The sequence below is a fragment of the Chenopodium quinoa genome, unplaced genomic scaffold, assembly GCF_001683475.1.
Source record: "Chenopodium quinoa cultivar QQ74 unplaced genomic scaffold, ASM168347v1, whole genome shotgun sequence".
NCBI classification, from domain to species: domain Eukaryota; kingdom Viridiplantae; phylum Streptophyta; class Magnoliopsida; order Caryophyllales; family Amaranthaceae; genus Chenopodium; species Chenopodium quinoa.
The window spans coordinates 5073275-5092781 of NW_018745454.1; the positions used below are offsets into that span (position 1 = coordinate 5073275).

Sequence of the window (19507 nt, forward strand, 5' to 3'; positions counted from 1 at the left end):
TATTAAACGTGTGCATGTACAGAAAGTTGTACCACGCACTTTAATAAATAATATGATCGATCTAGTACATTTAATTATTGATGCATAGATGCAATGTACCAAATTCGATCGTCCATATAATTTCTTATCTTAGGAATAAGTTTCATGTGTTTTAAAATATAGATTACCATATATATATACATATACATATATCGACCGTGGACGTGAGGGTGCCTCATACATTTATGGAGAGACCAACATACATGTACTATCTTGATAATGATAGAATTCACAAAATGCATGACACTATATACATAAGCAATATTATTGATCCAATAATGGTGGTTTGGAGAACTCTTGAGAGGTTTATAATGAGTGTGAGTTAGGTTACCATTAGAACGATAATGGAAATTATATACTACGCATTGCAATGCTAGAGTTTTCATGCATGTCAATAATGTAGATTTTATACAATTTATGTTTTAATTATACTTTGGTAAAAATTATAATGTATATAAGAAGTTAATATTGTAAAAGTATATATCAAAATAAATTCATCAAACCTCATATGACTATGTTTTTACCAAAATAACCACAAAATTGAATCAAATAAGTCTTGGACTTTATAGACCTATTAACCTATTAATAGGTCTTTTATGGGCACAAACCAACCTATATGACTTCAGGGGACACCTCATGCATTTACTTTAGTTTTGGAGAAAGTTTCCAAAATTGGCCAAAAAACGTGAATTATAGCCTTTAATTTTAGATAAATTTGGACTTTTTCATACTTGAAAAGGAAACACCTCAGGGTGCTTTTCATGAATCTCACAACTCACTGGGAGGCTATTTGGATGGTTCACTTTGCCTTTAAACCATCAAATTAGCAATTTTTGTATGTGCCTTATTTAAGAAACTCAAGGCAACCACGTGCCTTTATATGACCAACTAATGGTCACATATGGTTCCTAACAACATTATATGATCACGAGATGGGTCCATAACGATTTCATGATATTTCGACACTAGACCAAAAAATCTTTGAATTTGGTCCGAAAGTGTGGATTATAACCTTCAGTTTTGGACGATTTTTGAATTTTTTGGACCCGGAGAAAAATGAGGTCATACTGTTTTCTATAGACCCCATAGATACCCATGATATCATTTGAGTGATTGGACCTCTCATTGTGTCTTTAAATAGTCAAAATGGTATATATATATGTATACAATACATCTCCATTCATTGGCTAAAAGCCACCACAGACCTTCACACGACCGATTAATGGTTGTATATGGTTCTAAACAATATTATATGATCACGAGATGCATCCCCTACGATTTCATGAGTTTTCATTGCTAGGTCCCAAAACCTCCAAAAGTTGTCCGATTTCATGTATAATAGCCTTCAAACTTAACTTCCGTAAGATTATGCATCGAGATGGTTCATGGGGTTTTCAAAAGGTCTTGGGAGTCTTACTTGGTGTCAGAAACCATCTCATTCATACCTTGGTCCACTCTTATTATTGTGTCTTAAAATATCTTCCCTTAAATCCCTTAATACGTACATAGCAAATAGTATTGAGATTATAATCAAAATGAGTTCCCAAGTTTACACGATGAGGTATTATATTTTTCACTTCCCACTCTTTGTATCTCTCTTTTGGTAGCAAGTATGCCTGTAATATTGCCCCTTAATTTCCCAGTTTCTCGATGCAAACTACACTCATTGTAGGAGGATTATTAATGGGTTATACTGAGTATCAATTAAGGAAAAAAAGTTATCAAAAGACTATCAAGACAAAAAAATAAAGTGAATAATTTTTGGATTTAATGCATCTAATAGAAAGTTTACTAAGGCAAGAATTTAATCTCTTGAATTATTCTTGAGCACCTTAAAAAGTGGGGTTGGGCCAAAATAGATTGATCACTCTTTTTTTTTGATATATACTACTCTAAACATAATAACCACAATAGTTAATGTAGTGCTCACTTAATTACACTAACCAAATTGGCTAAATTCTCTTTTAGTAGTCAATAATCTGAAGATGATATAGTGCTCATTTCATTTTCATTTCTTTCTTATCCAGAAATGTTAAGTGTACAAGTTAATGTAATTGCTATTGAAAGTAAAAGAATTCTACTTTTTCATAATCATGCCAAGCTTCTCCAGCTTTTTCATTGTTCAGTCTCATTGTTGTATGTAGAATTTTTCCGTCTCTTATATTAATCATATTTATTTTATATGGCCGAAATTTTATAAACTAATATAGATATTTTAAAGTGACCTAACATTACCGTAAACAAGAACAAAAGATTAATCCTACAAATTATATTGAAATTTATGCTCTTAAACAAAAAGAAATCCAATATTTAATTTTAAATTATCTCAATTGGATTTACTCACAGTAATATATGGATCTAAGTTAGTTGGATTAAAATCTTGTTACATCATATGAACACGTTACATGGGTCCATCACAATGAAATGTCTCACTATACACGTTCACATTCTTGTTGTCTTATAGGCTAGAGGTAATGGTTGTAATTAAGCTCCTTTATATGAATGATGTTGCCAAATTAATAGGGTAGGAGCCACATCACCTTTCATTTAAGATTCATTGATTTGTCTTTCTCTATCTTATTTGTTTATAGATTTGAGTCAAAATTTGTCAATCTGGTAGTGATCATTTATGCTTTAAAGTAAAGCCATGCATTATATAGTGATGTCTTATTTACTTCGAGTCTATTTCACCTTATTTTTACTTATTTAACAAAATTAAATTAATTAGGACTCATTAGTTCAGATAAGTTAAGCTCGGTTATATCAAGTTCTTATAAGTTTAATAAGGGTTAATTAGAGCCATCCGAGTTCAATTTACAACTAAAACAAGTTCAATGATGGTCTACTCTGTAAAAAGCACAAAAAGATGAGAAGAGTAAAAAAATTAAGTAAATAGAACATGCACACCCTAAATCTTTTAGTCAGACTGTATGGCTAAAAGATATGATTATAAGTCGATAAACTTTTTAGATTCACTATTTTAATTTTAATATTGGTTTAACTTACAAGTTACAATTTTAAACATGTCAAACATTAAGCAAATATATTAGTTCTTAATATAACTTCATACATAAAATTTCAATTCTCTTCCACAATATCTTCTCTTTGAGTATGTTTCAATTTCATGGATGTTCAAAGAGCAAAGCTTAGACCTTGTTATCTAGCTAGCTAACCAATCAATAAAGAAAAAAGTAACACGTAATAATATTCACATGACATAATATCACATCAAATTAATACAATCAACATCAAAACTTAGCTGGGAAATACAAATAATACAGTGACTAGTACCCCCAAAAATCTATTCCATATATTTGTGATCGAATCTTTTTAGCTTTTGGGACCAATAACTATTCAAATAATTATAATTCCTCTAATTTACTTTGATTATTATTTATTTTTTTTACTTTATGGACCGCCATTAAATATAGTAACAATGAAATCTCATAAATCTCCACTTTTGGTTAGAGTTGCGTAAGGGTATAAATTAACCTAAGTATTTGGTAGAATCTAACATACACTTTCATTAATCTAGAAGATTAATATCATATTCTAATCCCTCTACTTTTGACTATTCCATATTATTATTATTATTTTTTTTTTATCAAGAACCAACTTATAACGAGTAACCAATATTGAACAACTCAACAAAGTGACTTAACCAAAGGAAAATGGAAGTTTGGGACCAATATGCTAAGCTAATCTTGGATTTGTGCTTGAGCACCTGTCATTAATGGTCTCAAAGTGCTCCCACTAACAATAGGAGTCAGTCAAAAAGCTCGGTTGAACACGCACACACAAAACGTCCACTACATCGCCTTTCAAAAAAAAAGGGGGAAGATGATGAATAGGCTGAGAGCAGGTAAAATAAACGCAATAAGCCAGTTCCTTGTAAACAAAGTTCTTATTATAGCTCGAGGATCCTGGCACAACTTCAAGAAGCACCATCAAGAATGAAACATAATAGTGTCAAACCCGCAAACTGGGCAAGGCAAGGCTGTGCATCCCTCTGCCTTGTTATTAAAATGCATGTAGTCGTCACTAAAATGGTTCCTTCTGTATGCTCCAGGATTTTTTTTGGCTTATAAAGATCAAACACAATGGCATTTAACCTCTCGCTGCTCATAATACTGAAATAATACCAGAAACCTAACTGTTTGTAGTGACTTTCACTACCATCATGCAGGAATATTCTATACAATTTTCAGTAATAATACTTATTGCTAATATTGGACTTTTGCACTAATAACATCACTCCATAATGCAAAATCATAATATCATTCAACTACATATTCATAAATCATAAACCAAAGACATAAAACACTACCTCATAAATTTACCAAAAATTTTGCACAGGGCTGGTCTAGTCCTCGATCAACAAATCCATAGATATTTGACATCGGGTCACATTGTTGATCACATATCAAGGATTTTCGTATTGTGGTTTTCGCCCAAGTATGCAGAACTAGCAATCTATCTTCCAACAGCTAAAGAGTAACAAACTTCCGTGCATAACCTATCAGAATGGACCTGCTGTCCCTGGGAAGAGCTGTTGTATTTTGTTGAAGACATCCATTACCTAACATAAATTTTACCAATACATCATAAATTTACCTCAGAATTCAGCAACCTAAATTTATTGGCTACTTGTCTAGTTATAGAAGTGGATTTAACTTAATATACAACATGCAATCAAAACAGGTTTTACTATAAATTTTTCAATTAATCTTAACATTCAGGGAATCAGGGGTCAAAAACTGGAAGCAGTCTACTATTCTAGAATGATTTGAAATCTGGAATTTGTCAAAACTAGTTAGGTGAAGGAATAATTTAATAGCTTGAAATTTTAATCTGCTGTGTTTAACTCTAGCTTTGTAGGCCGTATCTTAAGGTTCAGAATTTGCATCGACATTTGGCTTTGTTGTATATGTAATGAAACCTGTGTGCACCAATTTGCCTTCCCTTTGCAAAGCTGTAGGGCTACCTTAGGATACTACTTTGGGTTACAATTACAAAATACTACCTAGGTGATTAAAACTATCACAAGTTTCAGAATGGGTTATAAATATTAAATAGTGATTATGCTCTAAAGATCATAAGACATCAATAGCAAGCTAAAAATCCACAAAATGTATATTACTCCCTAAATTAACTACTATTACCTCCTTATCGTTTTGATAATTGACGATATTCATGGGATTCTGGGAAACCTGCAACAGCAACATGAGTCAGACGAGTTCACTAGAGAAAGAATGACTGTAAAATGAGAAGAACGTACATCCATTATGGCTTGTTGAACTCGGGGGTTCTGGAATGCCATGGCAACATCAGGATTAGCCATAATTTTTGAGATAACTTCTTCAGGTGTAAGGCCGATTTGGTCTATCAAAGATTACATAGAAAATTAGTCCATAAATAAAGATAGACGAAGAAGCTATAAAGATAATCATACTTTATCAATCACACGATTTCAATAATTATATGGATTACAGATTTACAACAACGTTGTATCCAATTAAAACAGAGATGTATTTCGTTACATGGGGTCCATGACAACTTTACAGGTTCCTGTACACAAAATTGTAAATTATCACAGTACATCACTACATCTAATGACTCTGATGATCCCACAACGGGATGTTAGTTTGTCCAGGAAGACATCTAACTTAATGGTAAGCCACACCATCTGTCACATCAAAGAAGAATCCTCTTCAAATCAACCTAATACCTTCTTTTTGTCCAACCATCATCAATTATTATGTTTTTCAAACATAAAACTAATTCAGAAGTCATAGGAGATTTCTGTGAGGACTCGTGATCAACAGCATAATGCAGCATGCTTAAAAATGTCATAATGGGGGGATCCTGTGGTCTACTTCAGAAGCGACTGCATATATCCTACATGCATGAAAGGGGCTTAAGGACATTAGACCGGATAAAGTGGATAAAGGTTATGTTGAAGGAACAATGTTTGGGTTAAATTTTTTGAATTACTTCCTAGTTCAAGTTACTGATGTATAATATTTGCATGATGGTAAAGTGAGCAAAGCCTCTCATATTCACCCCCCATATGGAAAATGGGGGCAATCTTAGTGGGATGGAGAGAGTACTATATAAATGATATGCTAATGGAAAAATCATCCTCATTCAAAAAAATGGAAAGGAAACTGTCGGCAATACAATGTCACACTTAAAAATAAAAGTTATAGAAACTCACCAAACTGTTGCTTAACTTCTGGACTATTCAAATCAAAATTTTTTAGATTATCAACCATGCGGTTGTCCCATTCTGGGGTTCCTCCCATGTTGTCCCTGGGATAAAAGCATAACGATCAGCATCTAATTCTTGAAACAAGATTAAATCTCTAAAAGGGAAAAGGAAGGAAGACAACCACTACGTGGCATAACTACACCAGGGACAAATAAATCAAGCAAGATTACACGACAGATCTATAGTGGTAATAGCCTACTAGAACAGCAACTCAAACGATATGCCACAAGCCCACGACAATAACTCAAAAAAGTAGTTTAAATACATTTGTATATAATGGCTGAAATTTTTTGTTTAGAAGATTCATTGCTTAAAAAAAATGAGAATTTCTGAATAATATTAAAGGCTAAACTATACATCAAAATTTCAGTTGCAGATACTCCGTTTATCAACACCAACGAGTACAAAGAGCTTCAGAATCAAAACATAAACATAGGTGCGATGGGAAACTGAAAACTTTTAACAAATGGCTGATATGATAATGGAAATTGAGATAACCAGATGCAATTTGGGTGTAGAAACACATTATACATTGCACCTGAAGCCTAATTGTACAGCACTTCACAACAATTCAACATATAATTTGGGATTATAACAGACCTTCCAATAGATCTTTAATGTCCACTTTGGTGAAGTAAAGTTTTACAGAGTACAATAGTACATCCAGTGGTCATGCAAAACATATGTTATACAGTACATATAAATTTAGAAAATGGCATAACATAGAAAAAGAGCAAAGCCATACATTCTTGTGATCAGTTTAAAAAACTTGCAAGGATAAAATCATATAGAGCAAACATGGACAGCTTAATAGTGAAACTCACAGCATTTCTTGCAGCTGTTGACGGTATACTGGATTTTGTAGCATCCCTGCAATAGAGTTAAGTTAGCATTTACTGTAACTTTTTGCAGAATTACCAACAAGGAGAGTATATAGGAGAAGATCACCATATGCTCACACTGTCCCAAAATAAACTTCCATTTATGGTAGAGGTGTCAAAAGTTGACCCGACCCCGAAATACCGACTCAAACCCGATTATTAACCAACCCATCTGAACCCGAAAAAATGGTGACCCAAAACCGACTTGACCGGACCTAAAACCAACCCTAGACCCGAGTTGACCCGAGTATGTGAGGCCCGAACCCGAACATGAACTAACTTGGAGATGACCCGACCCGAATGTAACCCGTAAATTATTGACATGAACCGAACCCGACTTGAACCTAAATTGACCCAAACCCGTTTTACCCGTCAATACCCAAATTTAACATAACTTGTTACTAATCTGTCCTGAATTTAACCTAATCTGACCTGAATTTAACCCGACCCGAATTTAACCCAACCTGTTACAAACCCGACCCGAAATCAACCCGACTTGTTATTGACTTGACCCGAATTTTACAAGACCTATTACTAACCCGACCAAAAAATTCAACCCGATCTGTTACTAACCTGACTCGAAATCAACACGACTTGTTATTGAACCGACCTTAATTCAACCCAAATTGTTCCTGACCCGATTTGAAATTACCTTAAATGCAATTTAAACAACCTTATTATTGTAGATAAAAGCATTTTGTCTAGGGAGACCAAGTCGGTCCAGGACAGCAAAAGAAAGGAGCATCATCCTCAAATTTAAGAATTAAATATAGTATATATTTGTTGTATGGTAAAAGGAGATAATTATCTTCCTAAATTATAGACTATAGTTCACTAGTATATTGCCATATATATTATAGTCAAAGGAAATAATTAGCTTGATAAAAATAATAATTATCTATTTATAGTTAGTTGAACCCAAATATGACCTCACTTGGAAATGACCCGACCTAATTGTAACCTGCAAACTTGAATCCGAGAATAACATGACTTGAAAATGACCCAACCTGATTATAACCCGCAAGTTATTGACTTGCACAGAATCCGACTTGAACTCGAGAATGACAGGACTTGAAAATGACCCGACCTGATTATAATCCGCAAATTATTGACTTGAACCGAACCCGACTCAAACCAGAGATTGACCCGACCTGATTATAACTTGCAAATTATTGACTTAAACCGAAACTGACTCGAACCCGACTCGAACCTAAGCATTACCTTAACTCGTTTTAACCAGTGAAAACACGAATTAAACCCGACCTATAGTTCACCTGTTATTAACCCGACCCAAACCCGATAAGAAGTATAACCCGACGTGTCCCGACTAAAGCATGACCCAAACCAAACCCGACCCGCATAGGTTATGGAATTAATTCGAATTGACCCAACCTGAGTTGACCCGACCCACTCTTACCAACCCAAACCCGACCCGTTTACCCGAATTGAAAGCTCTACCCGAAACTTCCACAATTTCTCAAAAAGCATGGATATTAGTCTTCAATTTTGGAATTTTTTGACTTTTTTTCACCCGGAAATAAAAATTGCCGAAATGTTTACTATGGTCCCTAATACCCTAAGGGGGTTCCAATTAGCTAGGTGGAACCATCCAATTTGCCTTTAAATGATCAATTTACTGATTTACAACTTGCACCGATTTCATTAACTCAAGCCTACCAAGAACATTTATGACAACATATAATGATCATATATGGTTCCAAACGGCATTATATGACCCCGAAATGTATCCCCTAAAATCTCAACGCTATTCGACACCAGGCCCCGAAATATTCGAAATTTCTCAAAAAGCGTGGATATTAGCCTTCAATATTAGAATTTATTGACTTTTTTTCGCCTGGATATAAATATTGCCGAAATGTTTACCAAGGTCCCTAAAAACCCTCCGGGAGTCCAATTGGGTGGGTGGAATCATCCAATTTGCCTCTAAACGACCAATTTACCGGTTTATAATTTGCACTGATTTCATTAATTCAAGCCTACCACGAACATTTATTCAACAAATAATAATCATATATGGTTCCAAACGACATTGTATGACCCCCAAATGTATTCTAAAGAATTTTAAAACTTTTCGACACGTGACTCAAAAAAATCTCAAAAAGCGTGGATATAGCCCTCCATTAATGAATTTTTTTACTTTTTTTGGCCCGGAAATAAAAATCGCCGAAATGCTTTCCATGGACTTTAATACCATCCGGGAGTCCAATTGGATGGGTGGAACCATCCAATTTCCTTTTAAACGGTCAGTTTACCGGCTTACGACTTACACCGATTTCATGAACTCAAGTATACTACAAACATTTATGACAACATGTAATGATCATATATGATTCCAAACGGCATTATATGACCCCGAGATGTATCTCCTATAATCTAAAGACTTTTCGGCACCAGGCCCCGAAACCACCAAAATTTTCAAAAGTGTGAATATTAACCTTCAATTTTGGAATTTTTTTACATTTTCTCGCCCGAAAATAAAAATTGCCGAAATGTTTACCATGGTCCCCAATATCCTCCGGGAGTCCATTTGGGTGGGTGAAACCATCCAATTAGCCTTTAAACGACCAATTTACCGGTTTACAACTTGCAACGATTTTATTTACTCAAGATTACCACAAACATTTATGACAACAAATAATGATCAATTGATCATATATAGTTCCAAACGGCATTACATGACCCCGAGATATATCCACTAGAATTTCAAGACTTTTCGACAGCGGGCCTCGAAAGCCTTCAATTTTGAAATATTTTGACTTTTTTCGCCCGGAAATAAAAATTGCCAAAATGTTTACCATAGTCCTTTATGTCCTAAGGGAGTCCAATTGGGTGAGTGGAATCATCCAATTTGCCTTTAGACGGCTAATTTACCGAATTACAACTTACACCAATTTCATCAATTCAAGCCTACCACGAACATTTATGATAACATGAAATGATCATATATGGTTCTAAACGGCATTATATGACCCCGAGATTTATCCTCTAAAATCTCAAGCCTTTTCAACACCGGGTCCCGAAACTTAAAAAATTTGTCAAAAAGCCTTTAATTTTGGAATTTTTAGACTTTTATTCGCCCGGAAATACAAATTGACAAAATATTTACCATGGTTCCTAATACCCTCCGGGAGTCCAATTGGGTGGGTGGAATAATCCAATTTGCCTTTAAACGACCAATTTACTGGTTTACAACTTGCACCGATTTCATTCACTTAAGCCTACCACGAACATTTATGACAACATATAATGATCATTTATGGTTCCAAACGGCATTGTATGACACCGAGATGTATCTCTAAAATCTTATTTCTTTTCAACACCGGGACCTGAAGCCTTCGAAATTTCTAAAAAGCATGGATATTAGCCTTCAATTTTGGAATTAAAAATAGACGAAATGTTTACCATGGTACCCAATACCCCCCCCCCCCCCGAGAGTCCAATTGAGTGTGTGGAACCATCCAATTTTCCTTTAAACGACTAATTTACCGGTTTACAACTTGTACTGATTTCATTAACTCAAGCCTACCATGAACATTTATGACAACAAATAATTATCATATATAGGTCCAAACGACATTATATGACCGCGAGATGTATTCCCTAGAATTTCTAGACTTTTAGACACGGGGCCCTCAAAAAGCGTGGATATTAGCTTTTAATTTTTGAATTTATTGACTTTTTTTTCGTCCGGAAATAAAAATTGCCGAAATGTTTACCATGGTTCCAAATACCCTCCGGGAGTCCAATTGAGTAGATGGAACCAACCAATTTGCCTTTAAACGGCCAAATTACCGATTTACATCTTGCACCGATTTCATTAATTCAAGCCTACCACGAACATTTATGACAACATATAATGACTATATATAGTTCCAAACAATATTATACGACCTTGAGATGTATCCCCTAAAATCTCGAGTGTTTTCGTCGACGGGCCTTGAAACCTCCAAAATTTCTCAAAAAGAGTGTATATTAGACTTCAATTTGGGAATTTTTAGAATTTTTTTCGCCAGAAATAAAAATTGACGAAATGTTTACCATGATCCCTGATACCTCCGAGAGTCCAATTGGGTGGGTGGAACCATCCAATTTGCCTATAAACGACCTATTTACTGGTTTACAACTTGCAGTGACTTCATTAACTCAAGCCTACCACTAACATTTATGACAACAAATAATGATCATATATTATTCCAAACGGCATTATATGACCCCGAGACACGTCCCCTAGAATTTAAAGACTTTTCGACACCGGGCCTTGAAGACTCCAGATTTTCTCAAAAAGCAAGGATATAGCCTTCAATTTATGAATTTTTTGACTTCTTTTGGCCCAGAAATAAAAATTGCCAAAATGTTTACCATGGATTCTAATGCCCTCCGGGAGTCTAATTGGGTTGGTGGAACCATCCAATTTGCCATTAAGCGGCCAATTTACCGGTTTACAACTTGCGCCGATTTTATGAACTCAAGTCTACCACAAACATTTATGACAACATGTAATGATCATATATGGTTCCCAATGGCATTATATGACCATAAGATGTATCCCCTATAATCTAAAGACTTTTCAACACCAGACCCGAACCTCCGAAATTTCTCAAAAAGTGTGGATATTAGCCTTTAATTTTGGAATATTTTGACTTTTTTCGTCCGGAAATAAAAATTGCCGAATTGTTTACTATGGTCCCTAATATTCTCCGGGAGTCCAATTGGGTGGATGGAACCATCCAATTTGCCTTTAAACGACCAATTTACCGATATACAACTTGCACTGATTTCATTAACTCAAGTCTACGAACATTTATGACAAGATATATTGATTATATATGATTCCAAACGGCATTATATGACCCCGAGATGTATCCCTTAAATTTTCGAGGCTTTTCGACACCGGGCCTCGAAATCTCCAAAATTTCTCAAAAAGCGTGGATATTAGCCTTTAATTTTGGAATTTTTCGACTTTTTTTCGCTCGAAAATAAAAATTGTCGAAATGTTTATCATGGTCACTAATACCGTCCGGGAGTCCAATTGGGTAAGTGGAACCATCCAATTTGCCTTTAAACGACCAATTTACCGGTTTACAACTTGCACAGATTTCATTAACTCAAGCATACTTAGAACCAATAAACAATCTCAAATCTCAAAGGATTAACCTATGGCAGCAATGGATCAATCTAATAGGGAAAGAGGAGTAATAATTATGCCTAGTCAGTTTCCCAAGAACCAATAAACAATCTCAAATCTCAAAGGAAGCAAGAGGGTAGCTTATTTAGGTTGATCAATAACCTCTGAAGGTATTAAGGATGACCACCACTGACTAATGCTGGTATACCGAGAAAGGCCCAAAGTCATTATCAAAGGATCAACAATCAAGCAAAGCCAAGACAAGCCACATAAGTAGAAAAGTTTAACACTTGTAATACTATAGAGGAATAGGTTGATATTGGTCAAATTCACCTATGAAAAATCCAATTTGAAGATTATACCACTGGCAAGCCTAGGAAAATCTTCTGAGAGCAACTATAAATCTTAAGATTGACCGATGGTGCTCATGAAATATATTCAAGATTTCCATGATAAATCTAGGCAAAATTGTATTCAAGGATCCAAACTACTAATCAAGCTTCCAATGTCATTCAAGGTTATTTGGTTTATTAAACCAAGACATTGAATTTGGAAATCAAACTTGGACTATAGTCACATTTTCTCAAAAAAAGGGGGAAGCCTCACCGAATTGATAATAATATTTGAGCGAACAAAGAAATCCATAATCAAAATTCTAGAAGCACCTCTTCCAATTAAGGCATTCATATTGAAAACATATCCCATCGACTTACTTTCTATCTTCTGCATATCTATCACATGTAACTGATGTGCATACTGTTTGTCAAATTTGCTACCGTCAATTACCTCAAAGAACCTAAATTCAGCTCCCTATTGTCAAGGATTTGATTGTTATAAGTATTTATGGCCTACCTAACTCTAAAGGTTGTAACTGATCCAAAACCAAATTGCACCAAGTATTACATAACCCGATTTTGATTTGACCCAGCTCTGAAATAATTGTATGACTTATATTGTTTGATTTATCATGATAAGCTATTTGACTAACATATCACTCAAATATGACCCAGGTCGACCTATTTGCCACCAGTATTTTTGAGTGATAGTCATGCACAGTTGCTCATGATTATGCATGTCTTGCTGGAATGCTGAAGATTCCTGCTCTTAAAAGCATTAATTTTAATGAATGAAATCTAACAAAAAACCATATGTTAAGGATTAAAGTAGGCAAGAGGAGGCGAATCAGAAGGCTTACACTTAAAGGTAGCTGGATCCCTCATCTCTGCAGGCAAATGTCTGCAACCAAAATGTAAAAATAATTTTAAATATTACCGTTGTTCATTTCTAGATTGTAGCATATCAAATTTAAACTTCATTGCTTATAAAATGAAAGCCCAAGTTAGATCAAGCAGCACATTCATGCCATACCACACTCAAATGACAAGGGAAAGAAAAGAGTCCACTCAACTCTACAGATACTCCAATATTATCATTGAGAATTTCTCTCTTAGTTCCAAATTGTTTACAAGATTTGGAATTTGTGACACTTGCATAGTAGAAATCATTAAATTTAAAAGCAATGCCTTGATAACTTCTTTATAAGCAAAATGGACAACAAAGTCAACTTCTTATCAATTACAGTTACTAACAGATTTGCTAGCAAAGCTTCTTGTCAAAGTGAGTTGGAAGCTAGCAGTGCTGAGCTGTTAAGCAATATTAAGAAGGTGATATGGAAGAATAAAGTTAAGGATTAGAGAGAGATATATGCTCCTCTTGTATTTCCTAATATAATATTTGTATCTAAGTTACAAGTGGGTGCGTGGGTCGTTGCGAGAGAGAGAGAGAGAGAGAGAGAGTGACTAACAGCAGTTTTAAGTTTAAGGCCATAAAGATTGTTAAACCAATACACTATAAGATCACAATGGAAAGAGACATTACGGAAAAACCATCTTCTGCACAGTTGGATCCTCCATCATTTTCTCCAAAGTGTCCACAGATAGCAAAGAACCATTTTTTCCTGGAGCTGGGAGGCCAAAAAAAAAAAAATTACAAAAGTCATTTCATGATTTAATGAAGGGAAAAAACATAAAAAAAATCACGCTCAGCTAGCAAATACATACAACAGAAGTAAGCTTACGAGGTTGACTGTTCATCTATTTCATCAAACTAGTCATTTCATCAAACTAGTACATATTAGCACAATGCACAAGTATACAGTCTATACACCTAATAAAACAAAGCTCCAGCAGAATCAATTTTCTCATTTATTTTCCCAAGAGTGAGCATGGCAGCCACATTGTCAACAGCAACGTTCTCTACTACAATTATTCTCTATTGGTCAATTAACTTGGGTATGAAAAATATGTATATCTTCTGAGGACTTACGTGTAGATTGGGCCTGCTCCGAAGTATTTGAAGGAGCTCCATTTTGTACTACCTGTATATAATGAAGTTAGACGTACCAAATCCATATCTTAAATACTGTGCCAAACATATTGCTGATCCACAATAATCACTACCTCGGTAAAGTTTGCATTCTCAGATGTTGTTGCCGAAGATGAATTACTATAGTTCTCAAATGCAGTGTTTTGAAAAGTTTCTTCAGGAGAGACATCTACAAACGCTGCATATAAAAAGGATTCCACCCAATGAAAATGAAACAACTGTCATTCATAAGCATTAAGATAAAATGGTGTGTACTGAAGAAGCACTTTTTCAGCATACTAAAGATGTTACATCACATTAGCAGCTTGTAAAAACCAAGTAGCAGCTTGCAAAGATGACATCATGATGCCAGCAGAATAACACAGTCAGGTTTTCAAAAACCCATCAAATCATGAGAGAAAACCCAGAAAGTTTTTTTTAAAAATAGAATAAAATAAGAGAGCAGCTTTTATAAAAAAAATTTGCATTGACATTCATAAAAGTCAGGTCAGGAACCACTAATTGAAGCAAGTAACAATACCAGATCTTTTTCCTTCAGTCTTAGTTTCAGTTTCAGTTTCATTTTCAACAACTGCAGCCCCTGAAGGTTCTGTTTTAGTAGCAGAAACATCAACTGACACAGTGGCTTCAGAAGCAGCAGGAGAAGAAAAGGTAGCCTGGCTGGGTGCAGAAGAGGCATTCAGATCTATTGTAGATGGTCGTTGGTAAGAAAAACCAGAAGTACTAGAGCCTGCTGTAGGTGGAGGTGGGAATGGGAAAGGTGAGCCAGTAGAAAAAGCCGCATTACTAAATTGATTGTCTTTTGAGCCCATCTGATTCATCATAGTCTTGACAGCTACTTGCATTGCTTTTTTCTGACAGAATCAGAAGTTCAGTTCCAAAAAAAAAAAAAAAAAAAAAAAAAAAAAACAACAACAACAACAAAAAGGTTTGCGAGCAATAGATACATGAAGCTATAATTTCCATCATCCAGGACAACATAAGCATAGAAATAGTAAAAAATGAGACAGGTCAATTGATCCACAGGCAACAGCAATAAACATAGTATCATGAAATAATCAGGATACTAAACCTCTGCATCAATGATTTTTATAAGCCAGACATATACACACAACTGCAATGCCAAATGCCAAGTAATAAGGCAGAATTTTTGGTGAGTGATGACAGCACTTTGCAGGGCCCAAAAAATCCGCAGAACAACATCAGTTATCAATTAAAAGGTCTTGTAAACGACAAAGTTTAAATGTATTTGGCATCAATAACTAGTGACAATCCAATATAGATCCTACATGTAAGCTTGGTTTTAAAAAGCGCGCCTCGTTCCCAGGGCTCTGGGAAATGGGCTTTAGCTAGGCGAGGCTCAGTCAGCTACGGAAGGCACGCGCCTCGTGCGCCTCAAAGCGCCTTTGGTAAGGTGCACCTTTGCGCCTCAAGGAAAATAACTAAGATTTAAGTTATACATTGAAGAATGATGGACATTTTTTCAAATTCAGACTACCTTAACTTTACATATATCATTATTTAATTTATTACAAATCTTTTCAATTGGTATTAAGTACAATCAAAGTAAAAAAATATTTTGAAATACATATATAAATACATGCGCCTTGCATACAAAAGGCGCGCGCCTTTGCCTTGCGCCTCGCGTCTAGGCTGCAAGGACCATTTGCGCCTTGGTGCGCCTTGCGCCTTTTAAAACTAAGCATGTGAGAGGTTATGAAGATAAAGTATTCTCAAAAAAATATATGTAGTTAAAGGTAAAGAGCTACAAGTTTAAGTTATGCAATTTAATTTTTAAGCAATATCAAAAATGAAAGAGAGAAACAGAAAATAAACACTAGAATAAATAACAAACTAATAATGCATATTTTACAGTTAACACACCTAAGAGAAAGGGGAGAACCTAGGATTTCAGGACAGTAGGACACTATATAGATGTGAATGGTGGAAGAGGATCTTAAATTATGACTGCCACAGATCAAACATATGGTTCCAGGAGCCAAGTCCATCTTACAATTTACTAGATTTATTACATTTGCAAATAGCAAATCCTATTGCATACCCCCTATGAGTGTGGTAGTAACTAGTAAGCACACCCTATGCATCTATGAGTGTTGAAATACGAATATAGCCATATCTAATGGGTGCAAATCAGCTGTAATAAGAAGAAAGATGCATTTCCAAATTTTGTCCACAATTTCGTCCTAAACCTCATGTCCTCGTCTATAATTTTGATATGTATTACGAAGACATGCATCAAGTACCATTGTTGAAACTTAAAATCCACATGTATCTAAAAATTTTATCATTAGCTTTCCCAAGACCAATCTTTTCTCTCAAATCTCAATAGAGCACTCCATTAATTGTTCAATAGAATAAAGGGCTCATTGAGTTGGCATGAAAGCAAATAAGGCCTTTATTTCCTCTCCTCAATCTCTTCTTTGTCACTCTTCCAGCTTGCTTATAATCATGATTTCGAACTTGTTATAGCATTAACTGTCTCCTCCACAACTCCAAAAATCTTAAGTAATAAACACCAGCCACCAGCTCAAACGCAGATTGTAGTAGATGCCATAACAAGTCATAGAGAATATAATAAGACTATTCAAAGAGAGAATTGTGCTATGTGAAAGTTCACTATATAGGTGTGGCAATTCCAAGGAGCATGATAAGATGTTAATGTATAGCGTGGATTTGAGAACTCGAAATAAATTGCATGATTGCAAACTCAATCACTTTCATCCTACAATTAATGCTCTCAGTTCAAAAAACCCTACAATTTATACAAATAATTGATACACATACAATTCAATTAGCCAATTCCTAAAACCAAACAAAACTTACCTGCGTCCATGAAGAAACAAAGGAGAAAATGGCAGAGATGCCAACACCAACTCCAATCCAAAACAAAGGTGACCCACTACAAACCCACATAAACACAAGTTAGAATTAAATAATTTGAAACTAAATTCAATCCCTAAAAATAAAAATAACAGCAAAAAATGCATTAAAAACCCAAAAATAAGAAAAATCAGAGAATTTACAACTGAGAAGAGGAAGGTGGAGGATAAGTTTGTGGATTAACACCAACAGAAGTAGTTGTCTCTTGAGAAGTTGCAGAAGTACTTGCAAATAATTCAGCTCCATTATCTTTCTTCTCATTCTTAGAAGATTTTCTCCTAGAATTTGGGGTGGAGAAAGCAAATAAGATTGTTTTTGATCTGGGTTTTGAAACTAAGAGAAACCCACTTGGTTTAGGGGGTAAAAGAGGGAGCCCAAAACACTGTTTTGTTGAAAGGGTTCTATAATTTGGGGAATAGCTTAATCCCATTACAGGGTTTGATGAAACTAGGGCTAAATTTTCCATCTTTTTTGGATTCAGATGATAAGAATTCCCAGAATTGAAGATGGGAATTATTGAAAATGGTGGTTAATTGTGAATTGGAGGATGAAGATGCTAAAAAGTTGCGAGTTTTAGCTGAGTGAGCGGAGAGAGAGAGAGAGTGTTGCCGTATTGGCTTCTGTGGGACAGAAAATCAATTGGGAAGAAGAGTTCACAAACAATGGGTTTAAGTGAAGATGGTCTCGTTATCTCTATTTTCTTGGGCTGTGAAGATGCCCAGTTCTCCCACACCAAGGGCTTGGACTTTGTTTCTCCAATAATCGTATTCGAGTTGATTATGGATCGTCGATCCCTGGATGGAAATTCATTTTGTCGTTTATCATTGTGATTAAATTTTATATAGAGTAATAATGATATAAATATTAATAACTACGTATTTACGATGTGACTATGCTTAAATACTTGATAAAGAATATTTAATTAATAATCTATATGGATCGTCGATCCCTTGATGGAAATTCATTTTGTCGTTTATCATTGTGATTAAATTTTATATAGAGTAATATAATAATATAAATATTAATAACTACGTATTTACGATGTGACTATGCTTAAATACTTGATAAAGAATATTAAATTAATAATCTATATTGATTACGAATATAATTTTTTCAAAAATATTGTGACTTGTAAGCAACTGTATTTATACAATCGGAGAGTCAAAATCTTGCACATAATATAGATGTTAACGGTCAAATAAGTGAATGACTCATTAAATCGCAAAAGTAAAATAAGAAGATTATTTATAAGAGAAAGTATTAGTATAGAGTAGCAATATAGCATGATACTTTCACCCCTATGATACACCATGGCTTTCTATTCATCATTCTGTATTATCCTCCAACTCTGGGCTATCTCCACATTCGGTGTACGCCACCACCTCCATGACAACAGCCTAAAATCGCTACCAAGTATCCTTCCTCCGAGCTTCTAGGGGTCATGGAGTGGAAGGTGTTTTGGTCACATCAAGCATTCAAGCTTCAATGAGGCTTGATATTGTCCATTGGCAATACTCTCAACCCTTCTAGTATTCCTGTTGTACATTGAGATTTCTAGGATATTTGGATATGACTATTGTTGATCTTAACATTCACTGGTTCGAACATCTACCAAACTGAGGAAGTTTTTCCCAAGGAAGCACTAAGAAGTGTATGTGTATGTGGTATTGATTTGTGAATTGTAAGCAACAATAATCAAAATTGTAAGGCCGGTGTCGATATGCATTTGGAGACGGCTAGCACTTGTAAAACAATGCAAGAGCATAGTGTAATTTAAATTTATCCCAAGCACTTTGCGATTCAGTGTGATTGTTTACTAATGTTTGTCAATCATATCAGCACCCTTAGGCCTTAACACATTTGGGTTCAACACTAAAACTCAGT

At 34.9% G+C, this 19507-nt stretch overlaps 1 protein-coding gene across 1 annotated transcript; it reads right to left on the reverse strand.

Moving 5' to 3' along the window:
- Positions 1–4077: 4077 nt before the first annotated feature.
- LOC110713943 (protein TIC 40, chloroplastic-like) lies at positions 4078–18292 on the reverse strand. The gene is made up of 12 exons (XM_021892394.1): positions 17767–18292; positions 17567–17642; positions 15243–15576; positions 14797–14900; positions 14663–14714; positions 14216–14300; positions 13533–13573; positions 7135–7180; positions 6257–6351; positions 5318–5421; positions 5202–5249; positions 4078–4618 (listed from the first exon to the last, which is right to left on the reverse strand). The coding sequence occupies exons 1-12, from the start codon at positions 18087–18089 to the stop codon at positions 4559–4561; spliced, it is 1368 nt and encodes a 455-aa protein (XP_021748086.1). The 5' UTR covers positions 18090–18292; the 3' UTR covers positions 4078–4558.
- Between the last annotated feature and the right edge of the window lie 1215 nt (positions 18293–19507).

What these genes read in the sequence shown, in the direction of transcription:
- LOC110713943 (XM_021892394.1), bottom strand. Translation starts at nt 18,089, where the DNA reads ATGGAAAATTTAGCCCTAGTTTCATCAAACCCTGTAATGGGATTAAGC. An exon ending in TTGTTTCTTCATGGACGCAG is followed by an intron (nt 15,577 to 17,566) that starts GTAAGTTTTGTT and finishes TGATTCTGTCAG; the next exon opens with AAAAAAGCAATGCAAGTAGC. An exon ending in CAACAGCTGCAAGAAATGCT is followed by an intron (nt 6,352 to 7,134) that starts GTGAGTTTCACT and finishes CTTTTATCCCAG; the next exon opens with GGACAACATGGGAGGAACCC.